The sequence below is a fragment of the Callospermophilus lateralis genome, chromosome 4, assembly GCF_048772815.1.
Source record: "Callospermophilus lateralis isolate mCalLat2 chromosome 4, mCalLat2.hap1, whole genome shotgun sequence".
NCBI classification, from domain to species: Eukaryota; Metazoa; Chordata; class Mammalia; order Rodentia; family Sciuridae; genus Callospermophilus; species Callospermophilus lateralis.
Genome location: NC_135308.1, coordinates 16,202,773 through 16,229,445, shown reverse-complemented (window position 1 = coordinate 16,229,445; position 26,673 = coordinate 16,202,773). Strand labels below are relative to the sequence as shown.

Here is a 26,673-nt window from a genome sequence, read left to right as displayed (position 1 = left end):
AAAAAACTGTTTCACGTATAAGGAATGCCTTTGGCAAAGTCAGCCACTATTGGCCAAAGCCTCACCTTTCTTAACCTATGACCTGCCCCCCATCCCAAGCAGGAAGCACTGGCCTTCTGTCATGGTTCTTGTCTCACCTGAGAGATTTACTCACCTCAACTCTCACAGCAGAGACGGGATCTCAACATCCCTTCTCAGACATTCTCTGAGCCTCTTTATGTCCTGCTCAGGGCCATTGCTGGAACCCCAAGGTGGGGCTCAGGCATCAGGTGGGGAGGGTAGGGAGCCACAACCAACCAACCCCTGGCTGTGTTTATGAGTGACTGAGACCCCTCAGTGGGCACAGGCAAAGGAAGGAGACCAATGATGAGTCAGGGGGTCAGAATTTATGTGCTGATTCTCTTGGGAGCTGCCACTTACCCTCTTGAATTTTAGATTTTTTTATCCTTAAACGAAACAGGTATCATAACCAAATAAGCTAGTAATGTAAAGAGCTGGTAGCTACAATTGATTTATTACTATTACTATTATTACTTGTTAAATACCAGGTGCAAAAAAAAAAAGACACGGGCAAGTGCAGGAAGCCATCTGTGAAAAACACCTGGGATCTTCTCCCGGCCTATAACCAGGGAGATTTTAGGTTTAACCTTGGGAACTATCTGTGGCATTCCCACGCAATAGATTGCCCAAGGCACATGACCCCTATCTTCACTCTGCTGGGAAGACCTCTCATGGTCGCTCTGGGGATGGGTGTTGAGAACTGGACAGCCCACTGTTAGCCATTTTTGGAGAAGAACGTTCTATGGAAGGACTTTGATGTCCCCTGATATAAATAAAGCAGGTGCAGGCTCCATTTTGCCATAGTACAGAAGCTCGATCCCTATGATCTGCTAGCCCTTCCTGTCCTGCCCCTGCTTTTTGAAATTATTTTCTGTGTCCTGGGGTTTTCTCTTCGTTCTATTTTTCCTAGGTTTTATTTCTCATCCAGTTCATTCCACTGAGGGGAGCCCCATTTCCACTGCCCACGCAGGACGTGGGCAGGATGCAAGTAGGTACAAGCTTGCAAGGAATGGGTCTCACCAGGTCCCATAGGCTCTGAGGTTACAGGGGTGGCTTCCAGAGGAGGAACAGCACCCTCCCCAGCCCGCTGTGCTTCCTGTTTTTCAAGCTCAGTGATGTCCATCTTTAGGAGAATCCAAAATGATAAACATATACTGAGTCCAAATATGAAAAACCCAAGAGGAGAATGCAATATGATAAACATATTGACACGAACCCAAAATAGATACACACGTGCGTCAACACAATCATCTCTGCATACAGTCCGAGGAAACAGAGTTCCTTGGAACGGAAATCTTTAGCTACATTCCCAAAATATCATTTTGGGGGATTTGAATGGACATAATCATAAAGACACCAAAGAACACCTGTTGTCAGTTGCTGAGTATCCTCAGCAGCTGCCACTCAGGGACCAGCACCTCTTAGGGGATGTGACTTCAGATGGTTTGGTTTTATCACTTTTTTTTTTTTTTTTGGTAATGCTAGGGAGGGAACCCAGGGCCTGTGCATGCTAGGCAAGTGCTCTACCACTGAGCCACCCCCAGCCCTTCTTTTAAACCTGATGGTTTCTCTGGGGTTCCATGGTCCCTGGAGCCCATCTGAATCTGCTCTGAACAAAACAAACCTACAAAACAGGGGCTGCCCCTGTACCTTGGTTTTCAAACAAGAAGCTCTAGGGTTTGGGCCTGAGAGGGAGGAGACTGGGAGGGAGAAAGACAGAGCTACGGGGAGGGCCGGGGGAAGGAGCCCAGGGCAAGTTTCTGGCTGCTCCTTCTTAACCTAGTCATCTGTAACCCACATTCCAGTCCCTCCAGAGGCACAGGGAAAGCACCACCAAGGAGAGCGGGGAGGTATTTCCAAGGGGGACAGGAGACTCTGTGTCCTCATCCCAGCTACATCCCACTGTGAAACCCCAGGAAGTCCCCTTGCCTCTGGGAACCCTGGTCGGCACAGCTGGAACCTGAGGGCCTTTCCTCTCTGTGCTCCAGAATCCCACAGGCAAGTGCGTATGAGTGTGTGTGTGTGTGTGTGTGTGTGTGTGTGTACTGTACACATGTGTATGAGCATCTGTGCGTGTGACTATGGGCTTGTGAGTCATGTGTGCAAGTGGACAGCAGCTACACACTCTGTCAGGGTTTGAAGTGACAGCTGACATCTCTAAGAGTTCAGCAGAGAGAAACCTGGGTCCCTTCTTGCAGGATTTTCCTAACTTTCTGGTTTCCCTTCGGCCCTTTTGGAGGCTCAGGAAGTCTGTAGGAGAGGGGGGGCACTGCAGCCAGAGGCCATGTGGGAGGGGGTGTGGACAGCCTGCCCCAGGGCTGCTTCTGTGCCACAGGGACAGACAGCCAAGGTGCTGTAGAGACTAAGGGGCCTACGGCTGGCTGTCCACCCTCAAGCCTGACTGAGGCTAGCCGATGAGGACGTGGAGAACACATTGGTTAAGAAAACCACACCACTCTTCATCACCAGCTCCTAGGCTCCCAGACACCGGCGGTTCCCTGAGGCCTGTGCGGGCAGTGGCCTCCGGGGGGCAGCAGAGACGCAGCTTTGCCTCACCTATGTTGATGAAGTCTGACCGATACTGACAAGTCATCCCAAATCCGAAGTCTCTCCAAAATCCAGTTTCCTTCTTTATGACCTACAAGGAGAGCACTGTCAGATACGGCCCAGAAAAACAGTCTTCGCACGCTCCTGTGAGCAGTGCTAAAGAGGGAGCCCATCCCACCGCCCATAAACAGCCCCAGCCCCAGGGGAGACAGATGGATTTGATCCTCACAGACAGGAATACAGTAAGCTCACCAGTTCCAAAAAACGGGGCCTTGTGATTTTTGGCATCTCTGGGTGGAATGTTTCTAGGGTGTAGGCATGAAAACACACACACACACACACACAGGCAGGAGAGCAAGTTTTTGAGCAGTGCCATGGAAAAGCCACCTACGTGTCTGGCCCCATCCCAGTGCCAGAGAGAAGTTGAGGCCTGGGCCTCTCACACAGGCCCCGGGCGGGGAGCCAGCAAAGGGCTCAGAAAGTTGAGAAAAGGGATGGAGAGAACAAGTCGGGATTCAGCCGTCCTGGCGCAGCCCACAAACACCACTCCCTCAGGGAATAAAAAGAAACTTCGCTCTGTTCCAGGCTCCCCAGCTCCGAAACCTCTCTCTCACATAGGAGAAGGGCGCTCAGAGGCCAGGTCCTGCAGGAAGACGCTGCCCACTCATCCAGGCTGCTCCAGGAAGGCCACCCAGAGGTGCCAGCCTACAGGGCTGCCGAGAGGCCATCCAAGCTGCGACTGTCTAAAAAAAGTGAGACCTGGCTCTGCTCGGTCTCTTACTTTGCAAGTAAATTTCCAGGAGATTTGCTGAGGGAGCAAAATGTTTTGAAAAATTTCTCTCTCTATATATATATAATTTTTTTGAGATCTTTTTTAGATTTTTTTTTAGTTGTAGATGGACACAATACCTTTATTTAATTTATTTATTATTTTTACATGTGCTGAGAATCGAACCCAGCACCTCACACGTGCCAGGCAAGCGCTCTACCACTGAGCCCCAGCCCCAGCCCCTGTTTTTGAGGGCTTCATAGTTAACTTTTATGATTTACTTTTGCAGGTCACATAGGTGCTTAAGAGGATAGCAGACCCCTCCCCAAGCCCAAGAGGCAGCAGGTCCCCTTTGGGACACGTGACTGTGTGGCCACTAAATAGAAACAGTAATTGAATGGGGAGGAGTGGCAGGGACTTGTCCCAACTTGACCACTGGACGGCCACTTCAGCTCAGTCAGGTTCCTTCATTTCTTTCGGCCTCTATTTTCTTTTCGATAAGATGACGGTGTTGAACTAATCACCCCTAAGGATTCTTCCAGCTCTCACATCCAAACCTGTATCTTATCACTGTTAGTCCATCTTCCAGAAGCTTCCCAGAGCCTAAATTATATTTGGCAAGTGGTTTTTAAAGGGATTCGTCACACCTTAAAATTCTTGGAACCCATGAGACCATCTTATTTGTACGAGGACCCACTTGTAGGGGTCGTCCACTGCGAACACGTCACAACTGCCTGAGGGAGGGGGGACCTAGGGAGGTTCTTGGGCGACAGCTGCCCCCGTTGGATGTTCTTCCAAACCACCTCAGGACCAAGGGCTGCCCTGAAACACCTCCAGACAACAAGGACATTTTATTAACATCAGCTGGAAAGTTTTTTTTTTTTTTTTTTTTTTGCACAGCAGGAAATTCTGGAAAAATCTCCTCTAGGTCATTTTTTAAAACGGGATTTTGCTTCTTCCCTGACACCCCAGGTAGAGATTTCTATCGCAGCTGACGGCTTCGTGGCCCCTCTGCTGGCCAGGATGCAGACCGTCCTCTAAGTTTCTGGATAAAAGTGGAGTTGCAGAGAGGAGCCAGTGTCCACACTTCACACACTTGGCTGAGGTCTACGTGGAATTAGAAGAAAACGCTTCCAATGGGGAAAGCCGTTCCGGCAGGACTTGGGAAGAACAGGAGAGCTCCCAAGAGGTGGCTGTCCCTGGACGGAGTCCATGTCGTGCCCGACAAGGTTGAGCAAGGTGAAGGGCGCCCTTCACCTGGAGACGGCATGACGGGGACAAGCTGATTAACGACCAGGGGAGTGAGCTGTAGCAACAGTCATGGAGGTCGGCAAGCCACAGAAAGCCACCAAGTGAGGAGCTCAGTGAAATGCAGCCCTTTGTGGAAACCGACTTGGTTGTGCCCACAGCACATAATTCCAGGGCAAGATGGAGTTCACTCATCAGAGGTTCCCCCACCACAGCGGGCTGCGGCAGGGACTGGAAGGGAGCCCTCAAGAGCAGCCTGGCGGGAGGGAGCGAGTGCTCTCCAACACCAATCACACTCCCAGCAAAAACCCTGTAGGGTCTCCCCAAAGCAATCCGAAGAGAATCCACAGGAAACCTCTGTCCCTCCGCTACCTGGCCTCCCCTACCTCACCTCTGCCTCTCTTCCCATCTCCCCGGTACACAGTCCCACATCCTGCCCTCCAAACATGGATGTCTCAGGCATCCAAGGCTGGGAAACTGCAGTCTTCAACCTGGTCACCCTGCCCTGCTCACCCCTGGGCTCTGCTCCTATCCCATTGCTCAGAGCGGCTGTCCTGACCCTCCTGACTAGTGGAACAGAATGATGGTGCTTCTTACACCTGAGGAGCCCTCATTGCTTATTAGGACCAAAACCCAAGGTAGCATCAGCATCTTTCTCCAGTACACCTGCCACCCCGGCACACTCCGTGTCGTCACCCTGGTTCATCTTCTCCATAACACGCCTGGCTCTCTGAAATGGTCCACTGTCACATTCATGCCGACAGTCGTCACCCACCAAAGTCAGGGCCTTGGTCTCACTCAGGGCTATATCTCCAGCACCCAGACACTGTCCAGCACACAGCAGGCACTGGATAGATGCTCCCATGAGTAAGAGGGGCACAATCCTAGGGTAGAGACAGTTCCCAGCAGCCAGTGGAAACAGACTCACTCCAGGTGGCAGATATTGTCAGCAAGTGACTCAGCAAAGGCCTAGGAAGTCCAGTGGTGATGTCAGAACCCTGTGACCCAATGGAATATTACTCAGCCATAAAGAATGAAGTTATGGCATTTGCCAGTAAATGGATGGAAATGGAGGCTATCATGCTAAGTGAAATAAGCCAATCTCCCCAAACCAAAGACCAAATATTCTCTTTGTTATGCAGATGCTAATACACAATAAGGGGGTGGGGAGGAGGGAAGAATATAAGTTTTCATTGGATTAAATAAAGGGAGGGGAGGAGGATGGGAATAGGGAAGACAGGAGACCGAATCAGACATAACTTTCCTAAGTTCATATATGAACACACTCCCAGTGAAACTCCACACCATGTCCAACCACAAGAATACTCCTTGCATATATCATATGTCAAAATACATTCTACTGTCATGCATAACTAAAAAGAGGAAAATTAAAGAAAAAAAAATCCTGTGATCAACAGATAAAAGTGTCTTCCCCTTCCTGGGACCCTCAGCAGAGGGCTTGACTGACTTCTCAAAAACTCTCAGACATGTGCATCGATGGTGTCTACTGCCCCGGGGGTGGTGGTGGGGAGAGACCCTAACAGTAACCTTCAAAAGAGAAGCCTCTCTTGCATTTCACCATCTGTCTATGCAGCCACCCTCGTTTAACAATGTCTCTCCACGGCTGGCCTCTCATCTCTCCCTGCAGTGCTACCTGTCCCCCCTGAGGGCAGGCTCAGCACCGCAGGCCAAGACACCACGCCAGGACGTGGTCAGGCCTGCTCTCCCGCAGGAAGTTCCCAGAGCCACTGCTCTGTGGGCGATCCACGTGACAGGGGTGATTATTTTCTATTAGGACCCAAACACAAAGCAGAAATCAGCATCTCTCCCCAGGCTGCGGAAGGCGGGCAGCGCCTGTCTGGTTTATGGTGCCGCCTTGGACCTCTGCCCACGAAGCAATCTGGACCCAAACATAAAATAAATAACAGATACTCAGGCAGAGTAGCTCCTCCAAATCGAAGAGAGTCTCCCAAGAACCGATGCTGGCACTCACCAGGAATGCCTACCGGCAGGATGATGGGCATGTGAACAGCAGGGCCCCACACCTGGAAGACCGCGTGCTTGCTGTCGCCATCTTAAGATCCCCAATGCTTTTGGACATACGCCTGCATTTTCATTTTGCTGTTACTTAGGTAGCAGGTTCCTCTCGGTGAGCACGAGACACCCTGAACGGCAGCGGCTTCTAGGTCTGGGTTGCATACCCCACCACACATACCCCTTGTGCTGTGTATTCCTTATTATTTGGGGCTCAGGGATCAAATTGCAAAAATTCCAGGAATGTCCTCTTTTTTGTGGCCTCTGTGTATGGAGGTAGAATGATGTGGCCAAGTTCACTCAGCCTGCTATTGGCAAGCCCAGAGCAACGCTAGGATTGCTGGGACAATCCCAGTTCCATTGCTGGAGCAATAAGGTATTCTGGAGGCACCACTTTCAAAAACCTCATTGAAGAGTGGGCTCCCGTGCCATCTCCTCCCAGGTTTGCACTAACTCCCATTTTCCCACAAGCCTTCTTTCATCCGCATCTGCCCTCCCCCAACCCCTCAAAGAGACTGCCTCTTCCAAGGCCACGTTCTGCCAAGGGATCACCCAGGTTCTCTCAGCTCAGGAACTGGGCTCTTTCCTCTCCTGAAGCACTTTGAGGCCAAAGGATGTGTGTGTGTGCCCTGCCACTGGCACCCTCAACCCAGGGTGGCACTTGAGTTTCTGCTTTTGTCACTCAGCAGCTGTGGGAGTCTGAGCACCTGTCTCAAGCTCCCTGAGCCTCAAATTCCTCATCTGCAAAGTGACAATAATCCTTCTAGAGCATCCCGTGAGCTGATCCGGGCACAGCATGGACTTGTGAAATGGCGTCCGCTAATTATTTTTGTTAACTCCATGAGTGTGTATTTCCCTAATAAATAAAAACAGACTGCAAGGGTGCACTCCACGTGCTGTGCTCAGCAGGCAATTTTTAAAAGCTAAAGTGTGGGTCTGCATAAGACACTTTTTGAAAGGCGTTAGAGAGGTAGGGGTGTAATCTGAGGGAGGGTGGGGACAGGAGCCAGCCTCCTTCCTGTGCTGAACAGAATGGTACAAAGTCCCTGCATTTAAAATTTGCGAGTGGCTGCACAGCGGGCAGAGAAGCTGCATCTGACACTGAGGACATGAGAAAGGGTGAGCAGTTGTGCCCTTGGCAGCGCGTCGGCCCGGGTGTTTCTCTTGCCGGTACCAAGTGCCTGGTGGCAGGGTTACAGACACACTCTCTGTCATCAGGTTAGAGTCAGTTTGTGGAGGACAATTAATCCCAAGAGGGGGGTCAGGCCTGTAGTGTGCTAGAGCCACCAGGACCAGCTCCCAAGGACTGTGCCGTCCCTTTGCAGATCTCTGTTCATGCGACATCACGTTGGTACCCTGAAATAGGCCGCAGTGGGAGTATTTACACATTGGAAATTGGCACACGCCATCATCAGGGCCTTTCCCCCCCTTTTGCAGAGAGTGGGCTGTTAAACATTTACCAGCACACCACGGGCTTCATGTCATGAAAGACTTTTTTTTTTTTTTTAAAGAAAAAAAAAATGGAATTAATCTGTGTTTTTGAAACACATCCCTGGCAGAGGGTGAAGAAAAGACTAGAGAGTAGGGGAGGGTCGGGATCTAAAGATAGAAGTGGTAGGAGGCTCCTGCAGGAACCTAGGCAAGAAGTAGCAAAGCTCGAGCCAGGAAAGTGGAATGTCTCAAGTGAACATTTATTTAAACGATAGCCATTCCTTTCTCAGCGAGGTGCTTCTACAGGAAAGCATCAGCCCGTTTCATCTCGCGGCCGAAAACTCAAAAAATTAAATATTGGTATAAAATCCTGTGATGTCACTTATTACTTATTCCTGATGACCTGTGCTCAAAGGTGAAGAAACAAGTCGTCTGAGCACACACGCACCCTCGTACATTCAGTTCCTTGCTTTTATCTGCAAGCGAAATAGAAAACAGTGGCAACAGCCATGAGGAGTAGTAACTGACACATTGACAAACGAGGTCATATTTTCAGGGCTGCTGGGAAAGGTTGACTTGTTTGCATAAGTAACTTTCATTACAGCTGCATTCTGGACCTATGTCCCCCCTGGCCTGTGATACCGAGGTATTCCAGGGAAGGCTATCAAGATTTGTTAATGGATGTGCAACCACTTCTTCCTAGACTGAGCCAAAACGTACCCCCAGGAGGAGGTCTTTCCTAATTTATCTATCTCCAGTCATTACTTTTTATTTTATACCTTCTCACCACCCACACACTCCGTCTCCATTATATTGATTTCCCCCAATTTGGTGTTTGCCTTGGGGATTTTTGTCAGCAGCCTATTGCTTTCACACTTCGGTTCTCATCCTGAACCTCAGCAAATCCATTTCCAATGCACTGGAGGAAGGAAATCCTGGCCTGGGGCTCAGCTCTGTCACTAGCAGCTGGGCAATCTTGGATCAGTCATTCCAACCTCTGCAGGAGGAGGAGCCGGGCGAGGTCTCTTACAAACATTTAGGAATACAGGGACCTGCTGAAGTCCTTCTGACTCACCTGGGCCAGCCCTTGGGCAGCAGCAGGTACTTTAGACAGGGCATGTCCAGGAAGAAAGTGACTTAATTTTTATTTTGGTGGATGGGGAACTTTTGGAGTGTCCTGTTTCCTCAGATTAAATAATCACAAATATTAAACTCCAAAATAGCAGAGTCATGTGCTCTGGGAGAGGTCAAAATGTTTCTGTAAGTAAATGTCAAAGGCTTCAGGATATTTCAGCGCTTCTAGCGATGGACTCAGGAAATCTGAGCTGTTTCTGTCTTGACCACTGCGTCTGAGGTTCTGGGAGACCAGCTTAACTGTGCTGACTGTAACATCCCTCTGTACCTGCTTCTCTGTTGGAATAATAATACAAGGATAAAACCTTTAAATTGCAAAATGAGCAGAACTCCTTTGCAAGCAAATAAGGTCTTTATGAGTTTGACCTAACGAATTAATCACATTTGAAACCAAAGGAACTTTTATTCTGATTGGCTGAAAGAAAATAAACTCTGCACCCTACTTTTCCCTTAAACCTTATTAGAAGGTTAAAACTCTTCAGGACAGAAAATGAGAAGTTTTTCTTGATGGGGCGAGATTTCACTTGTAAGCAGATGAGAACTGGCTCTTGGGGAGTAAAAATGTATAGTTTGTTTGTATAAAGCATGGTTAAAGGTACTCTACTTCAACAGACATACAATGGTGCTAAAGTTTCATGGGGCACTCTCTCTCTTAGTATGTCTCCTGGCTTGAACCCACGGAAACCACACTAGGATATGGGTGAGAAATCTGTGTCTAGCCTGAAGATCCTCAAAGCTGCCACATTTTGGAAATGATCATACCATCAGCTGCCAGAGGTTAACTGGGGAGGGAGGGAGGGAGGGTGGGTGAAGGGCACAGGAAAGGGAGAACAGACCACCCCCTGGAAGGAGCAGCCCAAAGATTCAGCCCCAACTAAAATGCAGCTGAAGACAAGATATCTCACCTCTCTGAAGGGAGGATGAGCAACAGTTCAAAATCCACCCCCTCTACCTCTTTTAGTGGGTTCAATGCCAGAGCCAGTACTAGTCCAAAAACATGAAATAGAAGATTCTAGAAATAAATATGTTTATTATAGTATATTGTCATAATTATTCTATTACTAATTAATTAATCTCTTACTATGATTTATAAATTAAACTTTATCTTAGGTGTGTATATATAGGGGAAAATAGTCTGTGTAGGATTTGGTACTACCCATGGTTTCAGGCATCCACTGGGGGTTTTGGAACATGTCCCACGGATCAGAGAAGAAAAAAGTAACAGAAATGCATTCTTGGAGAGGCAGCCTAGGCTCAGTGGAGATCTTCTTCCTGTTTGCCCCCGGCCCCCACCCCATGCCTGTGCTGCTTTTCTGCTGAAGGGACCAGCAGTCTGTCATGACATCTGGCTTCAAGAGTCACTGGCCATGTGGTTCCACGGCCCATCACCTGTGTAGCCACGATCTTAGCAGAGAGGTCTCTCCACTACTCCTTCAAAAGCCATCTTGCCAATGACACCTCTGATGCCAGTGTCCACCCAGGCCTGCTGATATGTGGGAACTGTCCTGCCATGAGAAAGACCCAGGACTGGGGACCTGGCTCAGCCCTCGTTCCCCACCGGAGAGCCCTGTGCCCCATGGTGAGCCGCCTCTTTCCAGTGTCTGTTTTCCACCCAACCAATGGAAACATTAATCTCACCTTTCCTATGTGGCAGGATTTTATAATAATAAAGAGAAAGTATGCTTCAGTCACCTCGCAATAACACTCGTTCCCCAAAACCATAGAAGAAAACCATGAAGGTGTGAAATTACCCTCCTGTAAGGTACCGTTCCCATTTATTTTCCACTTTTAAATACTGCAAACACTTTCAATCAACAAGGCGCTGGGAGCAAAGGCCAGAACATCTGCTCAACTTAAAAACTACTGAGGGAATCCATCCACAGATCCCCACTAACCTTTCCTCACCGTCAGGCACCCCTGGTAATGAAAGCCACAAAGCAGCCGCACAAAGGGATCCGCGGGGTAATTACTCACCAGCTGCTGTTCCAGGGGAGGGACCGCATCGTGATGGCCGTAGATTATGCCAGGATTGTACTGGCTGAAAAGAACTGGGTAAAACACCTTCTTCCCTGCAAACCAGAAAACAAGCATTTGCTTAAAGGGACAGATTCATTGACAGTCAGCCTCTGGGACATCCTGGATGTCTGCGCCCACTTTTCTTTTTTCTCTTCTCGCAACTCTAAATAGATCTGACAAGCGCAGTCCAGGTAGACCTGTCAATCAGATGCTCAAACATTTCTGCCCTCCCAGAGCAGGGATCATGTTCAAGATCTCCATAGTCTGTGGCTCTGGCACTGGGTACCCACCCAGGAGGTGGGTATGGAAGAAGAGTCCTGGTTCCCCTGCTTGGCAAATATCAACCCTTTGATGACTGGATCCAGGGAAGTCTCAAGGATTGCCAGGGAGCCTGAGGTGACAGGGCAGCAGCGGGTAGAGAGCTCAGAGTAGTTGCTCTTTACCAATGTATTGGAAATACAGGAAATCTTCCCCAAAGTAGGAAGAGTTTCTATATTTTAACAACTAATATGGCCATGCCAATAATTCTTAGCTGATTATCAGTCCTGCCCAAGCAAAGTCTATTGAAATAATTTTCATAATGTGGGTTCCGTCTGCTCACAGCCCCTCCTGCCTTGGTATCTGCCCACAGATGCCTTTTTCCCTTTGGATTGGAACATCCCTGTCCTCCTCCCCACACCTTCCCCTGTGATGGCCACTAAGGCTGGCCTCCCAGTAGAACATGGTTACACAAACCAACTCTGGACTGAGTCCCAGAATTATGGTGTCTGCCAGGCCTGCCATGTGGCACCCAAGAAGAGACCAAACCAGATGACTGTCCCTTTCTGTGTCCCTGGGGTAAAATGAGCCCGGTGAGGCAGGACTTCAGAGTGAACTGCAGAGCATGACACCTGGGGGAGAGGGCCACACCTGGCTGTGTGTTCAGCCTGCACGTGTTGAGGAATTCAGAGGTGAAGTAGATGTCCACGTCACAGAAAAACAGCAGGACGTTGCTTCCCTTCCAGAAGCGGGCTCCCACATCCAGTCCCTTTCCCCGGGAAAACTCGCCATTCAGCTGGATGAAGGTGAAGTTCCTGAAGTTGGCGGCTCTAGAAGGGAAGGTGAAGAGACGATCAGACAATCCCACGCCCAGTTTCTTCCCAGGCTGACAGAATTCCCAGGGAAAAAAAAAACATGGCTAGGACCATCCACCTCTTACCCTGTTTCTTCTGTAACCCGAAGGGTGCAGGGAGGGACCACCCAGGCAGGTACAGACTCAGTGGAACCCTTGGGATAAAGAGGACCAAGAACACCTAGCAAACTTTTAACTTGATTTTTTTTCCCCTCTTGTGCGTCTGGCAATTTCCCCACGTTGAAAACTGTGCTGTCATCACTACTGATGATTTTTTTTGTGAAGGAGAAAGCCTGAACCAGCGAAACTACAAACACACCCCATGGGAAATCTCCATGCTTCCTCAGTCACCCAAATGAATCTACTGAGCCGAGGAAATTAAATTACCATGGAATGGGCCCCTCCTGGCATCTTCTCATCTGCATTTAAATCCAGGAGCTAGGCAAAAAAAAATATTCTTGATGTGTATCTGTCCCCAAACCGACTGAAACTTGGATTCCTTCCCCACCCTCAGGTAAAGCAATAGAGGATGGCGGAAAACCATCGCATCTTGGAATCAGAAGACTGGGACAGCCTCAGACCTCCGGGACATGAGCTCTGAGAGGCAGGCAAGCCCATTAATCTTCCTGAACCTCGGTTGCCTCATCTGCAAAGTGGGAATAATAACACCTTCCTTGACTGTCTCACAGAGTTATCAGTTATCAGATAAATGGTGCCCAGAGCACAAGGCACTCTGGAAGCAGCGCTGTCATTAGCTCCCAGGGATTCCCAGGCCCAGGTGGGGAAGCCAAGGTGGTTCTCCAGTTTGCCGTTCTTATCCAGGCACAGGAGAACCTTTGGAAGAGGCATGTGTTGAGCAAAACAGAATTCACCGTTCAGCGTAAAGCAGGACAGGGACCGCCTCCCTCCAGGGAGGAGGGGTCCACCTTCCAGTTCCTGTGTGTGCAGGGCCTGGCATTTGGCGGGTCCCCCTCTTCTTGCCAACACCACCCTTCTTTCATAGTGGATTCCCCTTCCCCAACTCCTCACCCTCCCTACCAGGCCCACCATTCCCCAACTTCTCTCTAATCTTGACAGAGTTAAAAGGTATGGAAGCCAAGTTCCATTTTTTTTTTTTTTTAATTCTCTGTTCGAAGTCACTCTCTTGGTTAAAGGTCAACATAAATACAGAGACAAAGCGCTTCGATGCTAAGTTGTACTCATATCTGGTCGTCTTATCAGTGAAACCAGTTCTGCCTCTCCTTGGAGTTACGATCTTCTTTCAGATCTGAGCGGGGGCTTGGATTTTTATCTGAGGAATCTGTGGGCCCAGCCTTGTCTGAGTCTGATGCCAGACACGGCATTTCAGATTGAGATCAGGGCAGAAGGCCTCATGGTGGAAAGAGCCCTCCTCCGTGAGTCAGGAAACCTGGATCCAGGGCCTGGAGCTGTGCCTGGTCCCCACCTGATGTTCAACAGACACCTGTGAATAAATGTGTGGGTCTATAAATGGTTCTGAGCCCTGATCTGCCTCTAATTTATTAAAGGCCAGTCACTTTGTCTTTCTTTCCTCAGTTTCCTTATTATAAAATCCAGCAGGTGCAGAGCTGCAAGGTCCCTTTAGCCTCCGAGTTTTCTTTTTCCTTAATTCTGCATTCAATTCAGCCCTGCTCTACGTTTGAGGGACTCTCCTCCTCTTAGAACTTTATATTTAACCTTTTATCTGGATACGGGACCTCAGTCCATATTTTCTGTGAGTAGCACCATAGTTGGGCTCCAAAGCCTTCTCAGTATTAGGTCTAGCACTGTTAAGGACAGAGCCACATCCCTGTTTCCAAAAACACAAGGGCGGTGTGAAGGCCTGGCAGCCAGCTTCATGTCTGCTGGGGTTTCTACAGCCCCAGCTTCCAGAAGTCAGCACAACCAACTTCCAGGGAAGACTGGATTTTCATCTGTTCATCTAAGAGAGTGTCCAGCCAGGCCTGGAAATTGCTTTTTGTCCAGCCTGGGGCCTGTCTTGCTTTAGCATCCTGTAATAGGTCTTTTTTTTTTTTTCCATTTGTTTCTAAGTTTATGCTCTTTGGAACTTCTGCTCCCTTAACTTCAGGGAGGTTGGGTAGCTAATCTGCAGAGCAGAGAACACAAAGAATGAGCTCATAATTCAAATACCTCCTCCAGGAGCATTTATAGAATCTATCACAAGAGATTTCAAATACAAAAAATGCATTTTATTTGAATGATAGCAAGCAACTTTTGCAAAGGCAAGAGGCATGTTGCTCCTTCATATGCTGCATTAGCCCCGTGTGGAGGCGCACACCTGTAATCCCAGCGACTTGAAAAGCTAAGGTAGGAGGATCGCAAGTTCGAGGCCAGCCTTAGCAATTTAGTGAGGCCCTAAACAACTTATTGAGACCCTGTCTCAGAATAAAACAAATAAATAAATGAAAGGGTTGTGATTATAGCTTAGTGGCAAAGTACCCCTGGGTTCAATCCCTGATATCAACCAATCAATCAATAAATAATTTTTATCAGTTAATCAATCAATAAATAAGCTGCATTAAAAGAACCGCAGCATCAGGATTTCCCTCCCTAAACAGTCTACAGTCCATGTGTACTGATGTGTCACATATTTGGGGGAAGTTAAATCACATTAAACAATGAAGACGACAAGGCAGCATCTGAAAATGAGCTCACAGTGCTAAAGCTACAACCAGCCCGTGGGTGACAGAGAGGCAAATGAATAGTAGACGGCTGAGTGCCACCAAGTTCAAACAGAGACTGGTGACCTGGTGTAGATGCTCACCCAACACATAAATTAACATGGCTTCTTCTGCACAAAAGTTCCCCAAACTCTGGCTCGAGCTGCTGCTAATAAACGCTGCTCTCTACTCTCTGCTCCGTGGAACAGAACCTGGGCTTGCAGGACAATCACAATCACAGTGACTGGGAAAGGGAAGGGAGAATTCATGGCACCTAAGATTTGAATGACCTTAATTTGGAAGAACTTTTTTTTTTTTTTTTTTTTTTTAACATCAACCTCTGTGCTTCAATCTACTGCTTCCAGAGAAAGAGAATTCAGGGAAGTGGGTGCTGGGGAGCACTTGCTCTGGCCCAACCAAAAGGCACTTTGCTTCCTTTCTGTCCAGTCCATTTCTCTACGAGGATGAGACAACCCGTGTATTTTCGGGGCGTCGCCCATTCCGAATGTGCATTTTAATCCACTCTCTGGAGCGCACATCGACTGCAGCTCCCTCCATCAGGACAGATATGAAATGGGACAGTCCCAGAACACAGGCCCCCTCTGTCCCATGAATTGTTTCCCCGGGGACTTGTGAGGCCAGTGTGCACATGGCACTGGCAGCCTCTGCCCATCTCCTGTGCCCGCAGCGCTCTGTGGCTCTGCTCGGCCCCCTCAACCACCCCACGCAACGTGGCCAGGACGCAGAATGCCACATGATTGCTGGCCTGGCAGCCTGGATCCGTGCTGGCCCCTGTCTGAAGCCCTGACTGGGAGGCCGGATGAAAGCGAACACAGGAGGCAGGGTGGGGACAGAGTCATCGCTGGTGTGGGAAGCACTGCAAGACAGTCACAGGTGGTGGAAAGGCCCCTGAGTGCTAGCTCCATGTGAGCCACAGGACTGTCAGGCCATCCAGGCCTCTAGACCCTACTGGGGATAATGGCACCAGTTTCCCTTGTGCTTCCTCAACCCATGATGCTTTTAACTAGCCAATAACCTGCAGGGCCCCTCCTTGCTATTGGGCCAGCCCTTGATATTAATCAAACACTCTTGAAGAAAGAGGGCTGAGCTGGGAACAGGAGAATAATCAGAGCAGCTCAACTTCCTTTCTTTCCCAGAGCAGAGAGATAAATACATCCTCAAACCTTCTGGCCTGGAAGTGGGACCCCTCCTCAAACTTAGCTCCAGTTGTAGGCCTCTGAGACACAGCTGCAACAGGATGGAGAGGAGGTGGCTCCTGCCCGTCAGCGGGGCCCTTGATCTTCATCTAGACACGCTGCTCATCAGGTGGGGGACTGCCTCTCTAGACCAGAGTGCTCCCTGCTCAACAGGGTATTAACAGGCATGCCAAAGCAGTGACACATTTCAGCTCAAAACACTGATGTGCCCAAGCAAGTGTGGTGGAGTGGGTTTGGGGATGAGCACAACACAGCCATGAGGCTACAACTCCCAGTGCAGACCGTCATGGTTCAGAGGCGGCACTTTACCCTGGTCTTCTGTTCTCCCAACCACAGGGACCAGTCAGGAGTAGATAGAGGCTCACCATAGACCAGTTGCCAAGGAGTGGGCATGGCTGGGCCTCCCGTCCTTGCTTCGTGTTCTTTCCCCACCACAGGCTTTTTCACCCACTCCCGTGACAATCGCACTCATCTCCAAGGCCCACATCAGGAGTCGCCACCTCTCTCAGACCTCACAGCAAACTGAAGTGCCCTCTCCCCGCCCCCAGGCCTTTTGCCTCTGCCCCCCCTGGTGTCTTGCTGCTTTCTTGTGCCTTTGCTTGTGGGAGAACATCTGGGATGCTCTCGACTCCAAACCCTTCCAGGGCACCAACGGCCTCACTTCTTTTTTTCCCTATCTTCAGAGATTACCCAGCACCATGTAGTTAATGGCACACACAGGGACACGGGACACTGGGTGAACAAAGAGATGAGCACATGGAAAATGCTGAGGCACATTTCAGATCTGTCTGGAAGGAGTTGCTGTCCAGAGGTGCCTAGCTCTTCCCAGGAAAGTGCACACAACTCAGGGGGCCACCAGAGTCCCCTACATTCTGTACAAGCCCACAATCCACATCAGAAAGATGCTGTGGTCAATGGCTTCTGCAGGACAGGCCCAAACGCTAGCTCTAAGGAGATGGCAAATATGGAAACAATAGAAAAACAGAGCTGAGAAAGCTAAGATGCCATTTGGTTCCAAATATTTTAATTTACTCATAAAGAAATATCATATTGAGTGACATGCCTATGACAGTTATGGCCTAATGAGAAATGGGCATCTATCATGGTGGACGCTACCTTTTATATTATGTAATTTTCTATTATGAATCTGTGTACATAGTTTTAAAAGACCTCATGGTTTGCTCATAATTATTTCTTCTTTTCTTCTTGAATTACATTATTAACGGATGCAACTCTTGAATGTCCCACGCAATTCCTTTCTTTAATATAATAAAATCTCTTGTGTGGGGACTCCTTGGTTACAGTCATTTTTATGCGGGTTATAATGACCTGAGAAAGCTACTGTTTCTACGGGAGATTTAATTTCCCTAATTGACTTGAATTTCCCAGAATTGCTGGATTAAAAATGATAAAAGATCTTGCTGTCTAATATGATTTACTCAAATACATACTTTTTCCCACAACTGCAAGGAAACTGTCTTAATGTGACACTTCCCAAAATAGCCCTTAAAATAAAAATAAAAGGCAAATTTTAAAAATGTGCATAGAAACAAGTATTATGTCCAATGTATAATTTTTAATTTTAAATCTTGTAGCTCTAAACATCAAAATGTTTTATGAACTCTACCTACTGAAGACACCTGAATATAGTGAAGAATTTAAAATCAAACATGTTATCACTCAGTTTTTCACAGTAAGCACTTTCGCCAATTAGAATTCCCTAGATCCTGAGCTCATGCATGCCAGTCTTAGCAAGCTTCTTTAGGGAACTCATGTTTGCCTTTCCACTGGCTCTAAAATTTCACAGGCAAATGGGCCACAGTCCATTAGGAAGAGCAAGTGAATGTGCCTGAACCTCATAGTGGCTGCAGTGCAGCCTGCAGCTAATCAGATTCGCCTTCTTCCAGGCCAAATGCTGCCTTTTCTTTTTCACCATATGCATATAATTTTTTGTTTATTTTGTTTGGAATGGGGAAAGCAAAACCAGTTTCAGCAGGTGCCAAAAAAATTTGCTGATGCCCAGAAAAATAACAAGATTCAAAGGTCTGATAGGAGACCTCTGCCATAGAGTTTTCTTTGAAAAATGGAGGGTGAATGCAACACCAACCTTCATGCTTCTGCTCCAGGGTGCGGGGAGCAATTGTGAACAGGAGAGAGTGAAGCTTTCTTTCCAATCAGTCGGATTCACCCTCTTCCACGAGGGGCAGTCTCATTGAGGGTGTGGGACAACAATCTCACAGAACCCAGGCTGTAACCTCAGGCTGCAGTCTCCAGGAGGACACAGTCTTTCATCTCTGCTTCTGGGGCCCCTGAGGGGACCTCAGCTCCTGCAGACACAGTTCCCAGATCTGCAGCCTCTCTTGTGCTCTGCAAGATGTGGATGCAATTCCTCTCTCCTTTCTTGGAGTCTGCCCTGATGACGCAGGCTTCCCTGCCCTGCACATCACCGTATGTATACCTGAGCCTGGGTCTTTCCTCGAGCTGCCCAGCACAGCATCTGGCACCCAGTGGGCACCATGCTCTTTCCTTTCTGTCCTTGATCAGCTGCTGTCCAGCAATATATTTCACTCCATTTTGCAGAGTACAGGAGCACCTAGCTCTGCTGGGGCATGTAAGGAGTGCCAGCGAAGATCATTCTCTTGGACAGAGCTTGGGAGGGATGGATGCACATGGAGGAGTGAGAGAGGAAGGAGACACCATCTAGACGGCCAGATCAACTGAATGAACTCTGGCAATCAGCTGTGCGAACAGTGTCACAGTCAGATCCTTCTCACATCCAGCATATAAGAAATAAGAGTCACTGTCTGATTAGAACCCATGTATATATGTATGTGTGCACACATGTGTATGTGTGTATGCATGTGTACATTTTATGTATATATTTTATTGAGATTAAATTCAAATGATATGATAATGAACCATTTTCAAGTGTGCAAACTCAGAGACATTCATTATATGTTGTACAACCTTCCAAATGTTCCAACACCTTATCACCATAAAAGGAAAACCCATACCCATTAAGCAGTCATTTTCCCTTTCCCTGCATCTCCAATCCCTACAGCTACTACTCTCCTTTCTATTCCTGTGATGATATTTCACATAAATGGAACCATACATTATTGACCTTTTGTGTCTGGCTTCTTTCATTGACTATAATGGTTTTGAGGTTGAGCCACACTGAAGCATGGATCAGCATTTCACTCCTTTTATGGCTGGATAATATTCCATTGTATGGATCACCACTGTTTTATCCATTCATCAGATGATGGACACGTGTGCTGTTTCCGCCTTTTGCTTACTGTGATTAATGCTGCTGTGAATATTCATGTGCAGTTATTTGTTTGAATATCTTTTTTCAATTAATTTGGGCATGTATTTGGGAATGGAACTGAGGGGTCAGATGATAATTCTGTTTAACCATTTAAAGTATTGACAAATAATTTCCCAAAGTACATTTATATTCCTACCAGCAGTGGACAAGAGTTCTAATTCTTCTACCTCTTTAGCGACTCTTGTGATTGTCTGGGTTTTGGATTTTAGACATCCTAGAGAGTATGATTTACATTGTGATTTGACTTGCATTCCTCTAATGACAAATGATGGTCACCAGCTTCTCACATGCTTCCTGGCCATTTGGATAAATGTCCACTCAAATCTTTTGTGCATTTTTAAAATTGGGTCATTTGACTTTTAACTGTTGAATTATAAATGTTCTCTCTTATATACTGAATATTAGATCCTTAGCAGATTATGATTTGCAAACATTTTCAAATAACTAAATTGATACTGTTTTTTCACTTGCAGAGTTGCACAAAAGTTTTTAATTTTGATAAAGTTCAATTTATCTACTTGTTCTTTTACTTGTTTCGGTTCTGTAGATGTTGTATCTATGAAAAAAGTGCCTAAAGTGATGAATGTTTATATCTGTGTTTTCTTCTAAGAGTTTTACAGATATAGTTTCTTACATTAAGAAATATAATTATTATCCTTATTTAATTTTCAAGTTGTTTATTGCTACTGTATAGAAATACTGCTGGGAGCCATTAGTCAAGTAGGTATGACAATTTCCTTGCCAGCATACCCCATGTTGCTTAGTGGAAGGACTCGTGAAATAGGACATTTTGCAGTAACATTGCATGTAAGGTGACCTTGCTCAAGGACCAGGGCGGATCCGGGTTTAGGGCGGTTACAGGTTTAAGATTATTCCTGCTGGGAATAGGGCATATCCTGCTGGCTGAGTTCCCCTTGAGTCTCTCCCAGGATTCAGAGAGTTTTTGGAAGGCAGAGGAGGTGGATTTGGGCAGAGAACGTGAATTTCCCCAGAACGTGTTTGTAGACGGCCGGTGTGACCACAGGAATAAAGAATTGCTGTTTGAATCTACAAAGCTGTGAGTGGCTCGTGATTTTGTGCCCAGCCAGACTACAGCAAATACAATCAACTTTTTAATGCTGATCCTATAATACAACATTGTTGATATTATTAGCTCTAACACATTTTTATGGATTTCTTATAATTTTTTGTATTAGAAAGAGATCATGTACTCTGTGAATAAAGAGAATTTTACTTCTCCCTTTTTGGTCTAAATGTCTTTCTTTTTCTTCCCCAATTGTTCTGGCTAAACCTTCCAGTGAAACGTTGAACATTAATGAAAGCAGATCTCTTTCCTGGTTTCTGATCTCATACAGAAAGCTTTCAGTTTTTCATTGATGAAACTTTTATAGACAAGGTGTTTTTTTCCATCCCTTTAACAGGTGGGAGAAGTTCTCTTCTAAGTTTACTGAGTGTTTTTTATCATGAAAGAGCGTTAGACTTCCATCAAGTGGTTTTGCCATGTGTACTGAGATAGCCACATAGTTTTTGTCCTTTAGTTTATTTTTATGGAAATCCATCCACTGACATGGATTTTTTTTTTAACATAGTAAGCCAATCTCATGTTACTGGGATAAACTCACTTGGTCATTGCATGTAATCCTCTTTGTACATTGCTAAATTCAGTTTGCTAGTATTTTAATTAGAATTTTTACATTTTTATTCACAAAGGATATTGGCTTATAGTTTTCATTCCTTGGGAAGTCTTTGACTGGTTAGGGTTTCAGGATAATTCATGCCTCATAGAATATGTTGGGAAGTGTTCTATATTTTTTTAAAGAGCTTGTGGAGAATTGATGTTAATTCTTTAAACAGTTGGTAGAAATCAGCAGTAAAATAATTTGGACCTTTCTCTTTTTTTGTAGAAATTTTAAATTAAATCAATTCATTTACTTGTTACAGGTATAGTCAGGTTCTCTCTCTCTCTCTTTTTTCCTTGAAAATATGCTTAATTTCACTTAATAGTACACAAGATCCCATTTTCCTTCTTCTGGGCTGCTATTGTATTCAAAATTTCATCTTAATTCATTATGTGTCCTTCAATATAAATTATATCATTTTTTAACTTTATGAAATAAATGATTTAAATCTTTTCAATCAGCAGAAAAAGAGACACAAAGAAAAAAGACGTTCTATGGCCTTCTATGTTTACCCCCTGGTGACTGACAGTGGCGTTCTTTAGTAATTCATGTGGATTTGAATTGCTGCCCGTGTCCTTTTATTTCAGCCCCAACGACTCTTCTTGGTATTTCTTACAAGGCATGTTCACGAGTGATAGTGTCTAGTTTTTGTTTATGTAAGAATGTCCTAATTTCTCCCTTATGTTTTGAAGGGTGGTTCTTTCTAGTAATGATAGAATTATTGTATGACAGTTTTTTCCTTCGGGACTTTGGATATGCCACCCCACCTCTGGCTTCCATGGTGTCTCCATATCTTATCAAGGATCCTTGGTGTGGCCAGTTGCTTCTCTCTTGCTTTCAAGATGCTTTTCCTTTCTGACCTTGCAATAGTTTGATGATGATACGTCCAGTGTGGATTTCTCTGAGTTTATTCGATTTGGAGTTTGTCTTGGTTCTCGGATGTATAAAGTAATGCTTTTCATCAATTTTGAAAAAACATTGGCCCTTATTCCTTTAAATATTTGTATGATTTTTTTCCCTCTGATTTCAGAGCTTATAGTATCCCATAAGGTCTCTGAAATCTGCTCATTTTCTTCATTCTTTTTTCTTTCTGTTTTTCTAGACTGGGCCATCTTAGTTGACCTATCTTAATGTTAAAATTTTCTTCTGTTTCTTCAAAACTGCAGTTGAGCACCACCCCTGCTTAGTGAATTTTTTCATTTTGTTTATGGCACTTTTCAACTCTCTCCAGAATTTTTATATATATATATATATATATATATATATATATATATATATATATATATATATATATATATATATATAATCATTTATACCTCTTTATTGATATCCCCTATTTGGTGAGAAAAGGTGCTCTTTTCTTTAAATGTGATTTCTGTTACTTCTTGGAACACATTTTGTGCATCTGATTGAAAGTATGAAAGTAAGTACAATCCCCCAGCTTTCTCAGGGACAATTCCTAATGACTGATTTTTTTTTCACCCTGTGCACATGCCATAGTTTCTTGTATCTCTATATACCTCATAATTTGTGTTAAAAACTGGACAGTTTAAGTAATGTAGGGGAAACCCTGGCAATCAGAATCACCCCCTTCTCCCAAGTTTTCTTTTTTTTTTTTTTAAGAGGATTAACACTTTTATTTTTGAACAGCATTAAATAATTATAAGACCTGTAATAAACTTATTATAAACTAATACAAATTGATCATGAAATGCAATAGAAAAAATTGTTAATACTTAAGCAAACAGTTAACAGGTAATAGAGGTGACCAGTAATTGTATTTATAGTGTTTAATTTTGTGAGGATAAGGAAATGATAATTAAATGTACATTTATAACAAAATATTCTTGTATATCAAGTAAACTAAAGTAGTACTTCTGATGGACATATAGTTATATGGTATTCCTATCTATTATTCTCTGATAGGAACATGATTTAGGGTAACATTTCATTTAATAGGTGGGAATATGTATTTTAAAAAGTTCATATGCTTTAGCCAAATAAATTTAGTTTCAGAAATCTATCCTAAAGAAAATGATCACAAATTCAAGCAAAGATGTATGTATAACAGTGTTCAATATTAACACTATTTACAGTAGCCAAAACTTGCAGACAATCCAAATATACAGAATAAGCATATAATAATAAATTGTTATATTTGTGTATTAAAATATATGGTAATAGAAATAATATTTTTAAGAGATACAGGAAACACTTGGGTAACTTTTTTAGAAAGTACATAAAGCCAAATAGTATTGTCTTAATTATGTAAATACAAATACATTGAAATAGCTATGTACATTTTAAAGATTTCAAAATAGAAAAGAAACGTGGGAAAGGATTAAATTATCTCTGGATAGTGAGGTTATAGATATTACCTATTTTCTTCATTAAACTTTTTGAAATACCTATTACTTTTTTTAGTTTGAGTTTGCAGCAAAATTGGTAGGAAGGTACAGAGATGTCCCATAACTCCTCTTGTAAAAATACCCCTTACCATATATATCAGAGTGGCATATTTATTACAATTGAGGAACCTATATTAATTGATACATTCTATGGGTTTGGACAAATACATAATAACATATATATCCACCAGTATAGCATCATACAGAAGAAAGTCCCCTATAGTCCACTTAATTCATCCCTCTTTCCCTCCAGATCTCTTATAACCACTGATCTTTTTATTTCCTCCATATTTTGCCTGTTCTGGAATGTTATATATTTGAACTTACATGTATGTAGCCTTTCAGATTGGCTTCTTTCACTTAGGAATATGCATTTAAGGTTCCTCCATATCTTCATAACCTGATAGCTTGTTGAGTAATGTACTCATTTACCTTCTGAAAGACATCTTGGTTGATTCCAAATTTTGGCAATTATGAATAAAGCTGCTAGGTTTTTTTGTATGGACATAAGTTTTGTGTAAATACGAAAGAGTAATTACTAGATGGTATGGTAAGAGAATGTTTAACTTTTGTAAGAAACCACCCAACTGTTGCAAAGTGGTTATACCATTTTACATTCCCATCAGCAAAGAATGAGAGTCCCTATTGTTCTACAACCTCACCAGCATTTGGTGTTGTAAATGTTCTAGATTTTGACCATTGAATAGTAGAGGATAGGAAAGGCAGCAGAATACAACATACACCAGTATGGCAGTATGTAAAAAAGTGGATGTGCAACCGATGTGAATCTGCAATATGCATACGGGTCAAAAATGGGAGTTCATAATCCGCTTGAATCAAATGTATGAAATATGATATGTCAAGAGCTTTGTAATGTTTTGAACAACTAATAATAAAAAAAAAAAAAACTGAGATCCAAACACTGGCGCTCAGTGACTATCACTTAACCAAAGTATTCAAAAAAAAAAATAAAATAAGCCATGTATTGTAGTGCATGCCTATAACTCAGTGACTTGGGAGTCTATAAGGCCAACCTTGGCAACTTTGTGGAGACCCTGTGGAATACCAAAAGGGATGGGGATATAGCTCACTGATAAAGAACCCCTAGGTTGAAACCACAGTATAAATAAATAAAAAAAAGAAATAACTACAAAAATAAATTTCAGCTAAGGAAAAATAAACGAAAGGTTTTTTTTTTTTTATTATTTTGTATAGTTGGCAGGCTTTAGTCCTTCTCCTTCTTCTCCGTACCCTACCACTGTTGGCCCAGTGGAGAGCAGCGGCCTGAGATCTCGATACCGTTCTTCACCCACTGTCTATAACTCACCTACTGACAAAGAGGACTACATGACAGACCTGCGGACTTTGGACACTTTTCTTAGAAGTGAAGAAGAGAAGCAGCATAGAGTTAAGCTGGGTACGCAATTTCTTTTTTTTTTTTTTTGAAGATAAAATAATCTTTAGTGATAAGAATTCCTTAATTTGATAATTTAAAAATAATTGCAACATGTTGCCAGGGAGCAAATTTGTGACATATGCAGTCAAGGGGAGAAATAAAGAATGTCCACATATTTCTGCCCCTTTCAATTCTTTTTTTTTAAATTAATTTTTATTGTAGGTTGTTCAAAACATTACATAGTTCTTGATATATCATATTTCACACTTTGATTCAAGCGGGACATGAACTCCCATTTTCACCCCATACACAGACTGCAGAATCACTTCAGTTGCACAACCATTGATTTACATATTGCCATTCTGGAGTCTGCTGTATTCCGCTGCCTTTCCTATCCTCTACTATCCCCCCTCCCCCCTCCCCTCCCCTCTTCTCTCTCTACCCCCTCTACTGTAATTCATTTCTCCCCCTTATATTTTCCCTCCTTTCCCCTCACTTCCTCTTGTATGTAATTTTGTATACCCCTGAGGGTCTCCTTCCATTTCCATGCAATTTCCCTTCTCTCTCCCTTTCCCTCCCACCTCTCATCCCTGTTTAATGTTAATCTTCTTCTCATGCTCTTCTTCCCTACTCTGTTCTTAGTTACTCTCCTTATATCAAAGAAGACATTTGGCATTTGTTTTTAAGGGATTGGCTAGCTTCACTTAGCATAATCTGCTCTAATGCCATCCATTTCCCTCCGAATTCTATGATTTTGTCATTTCTTAATGCAGAGTAATACTCCATTGTGTATAAATGCCACATTTTTTTTATCCATTCGTCTATTGAAGGGCATCTAGGTTGGTTCCACAGTCTTGCTATTGTGAATTGTGCTGCTATGAACATGGATGTAGCAGTGTCCTTATAGTGTGCTCTTTTTAGGTCTTTAGGGAATAGACCGAGTAGTGGAATAGCTGGATCAAATGGTGGTTCCATTCCGAGCTTTCCAAGAAATCTCCATACTGCTTTCCAACTTGGCCGCACCAATTTGCAGTCCCACCAGCAATGTACAAGAGTACCCTTTTCCCCACATCCTCACCAGCACTTGTTGCTGTTTGACTTCCTAATGGCTGCCAATCTTACTGGAGTGAGATGGTATCTTAGGGTGGTTTTGATTTGCATTTCTCTGACTGCTAGAGATGGTGAGCATTTTTTCATATACTTGTTGATTGATTGTATGTCCTCCTCTGAGAAATTTCTGTTCAGGTCCTTGGCCCATTTGTTGATTGGGTTATTCGTTATCTCATTGTCTAATTTTTTTAGTTCTTTGTATATTCTGGATATTAGGGCTCTGTCTGAAGTGTGAGGAGTAAAGATTTGTTCCCAGGACGTAGGCTCCCTATTTACCTCTCTTATTGTTTCTTTTGCTGAGAAAAAACTTTTTAGTTTGAGTAAGTCCCATTTGTTGATTCTAGTTATTAACTGTTGTGCTATGGGTGTCCTATTGAGGAATTTGGAGCCCGACCCCACAGTATGTAGATCATAGCCAACTTTTTCTTCTATCAGACGCCATGTCTCTGATTTGATATCAAGTTCCTTGATCCACTTTGAGTTAACTTTTGTGCATGGCGAGAG

The 26,673-nt window shown here is 44.6% G+C and overlaps 1 protein-coding gene across 5 annotated transcripts in view; it reads right to left on the bottom strand.

Annotated features, from left to right (window-relative positions):
• Positions 1-26,673, bottom strand: part of Csgalnact1 (chondroitin sulfate N-acetylgalactosaminyltransferase 1) — a 319,803-nt gene that overhangs the window by 2,385 nt on the left and 290,745 nt on the right. For all 5 annotated transcript variants that reach the window (XM_076853624.1, XM_076853628.1, XM_076853626.1 and 2 more), the window contains 3 exons: positions 12,149-12,327; positions 11,198-11,292; positions 2,617-2,698 (listed from right to left, as the gene is read on the bottom strand). In XM_076853624.1, the coding sequence (XP_076709739.1) occupies positions 2,617-2,698; positions 11,198-11,292; positions 12,149-12,327 (356 nt within the window). The remainder of the gene's footprint in view (positions 1-2,616; positions 2,699-11,197; positions 11,293-12,148; positions 12,328-26,673) is intronic.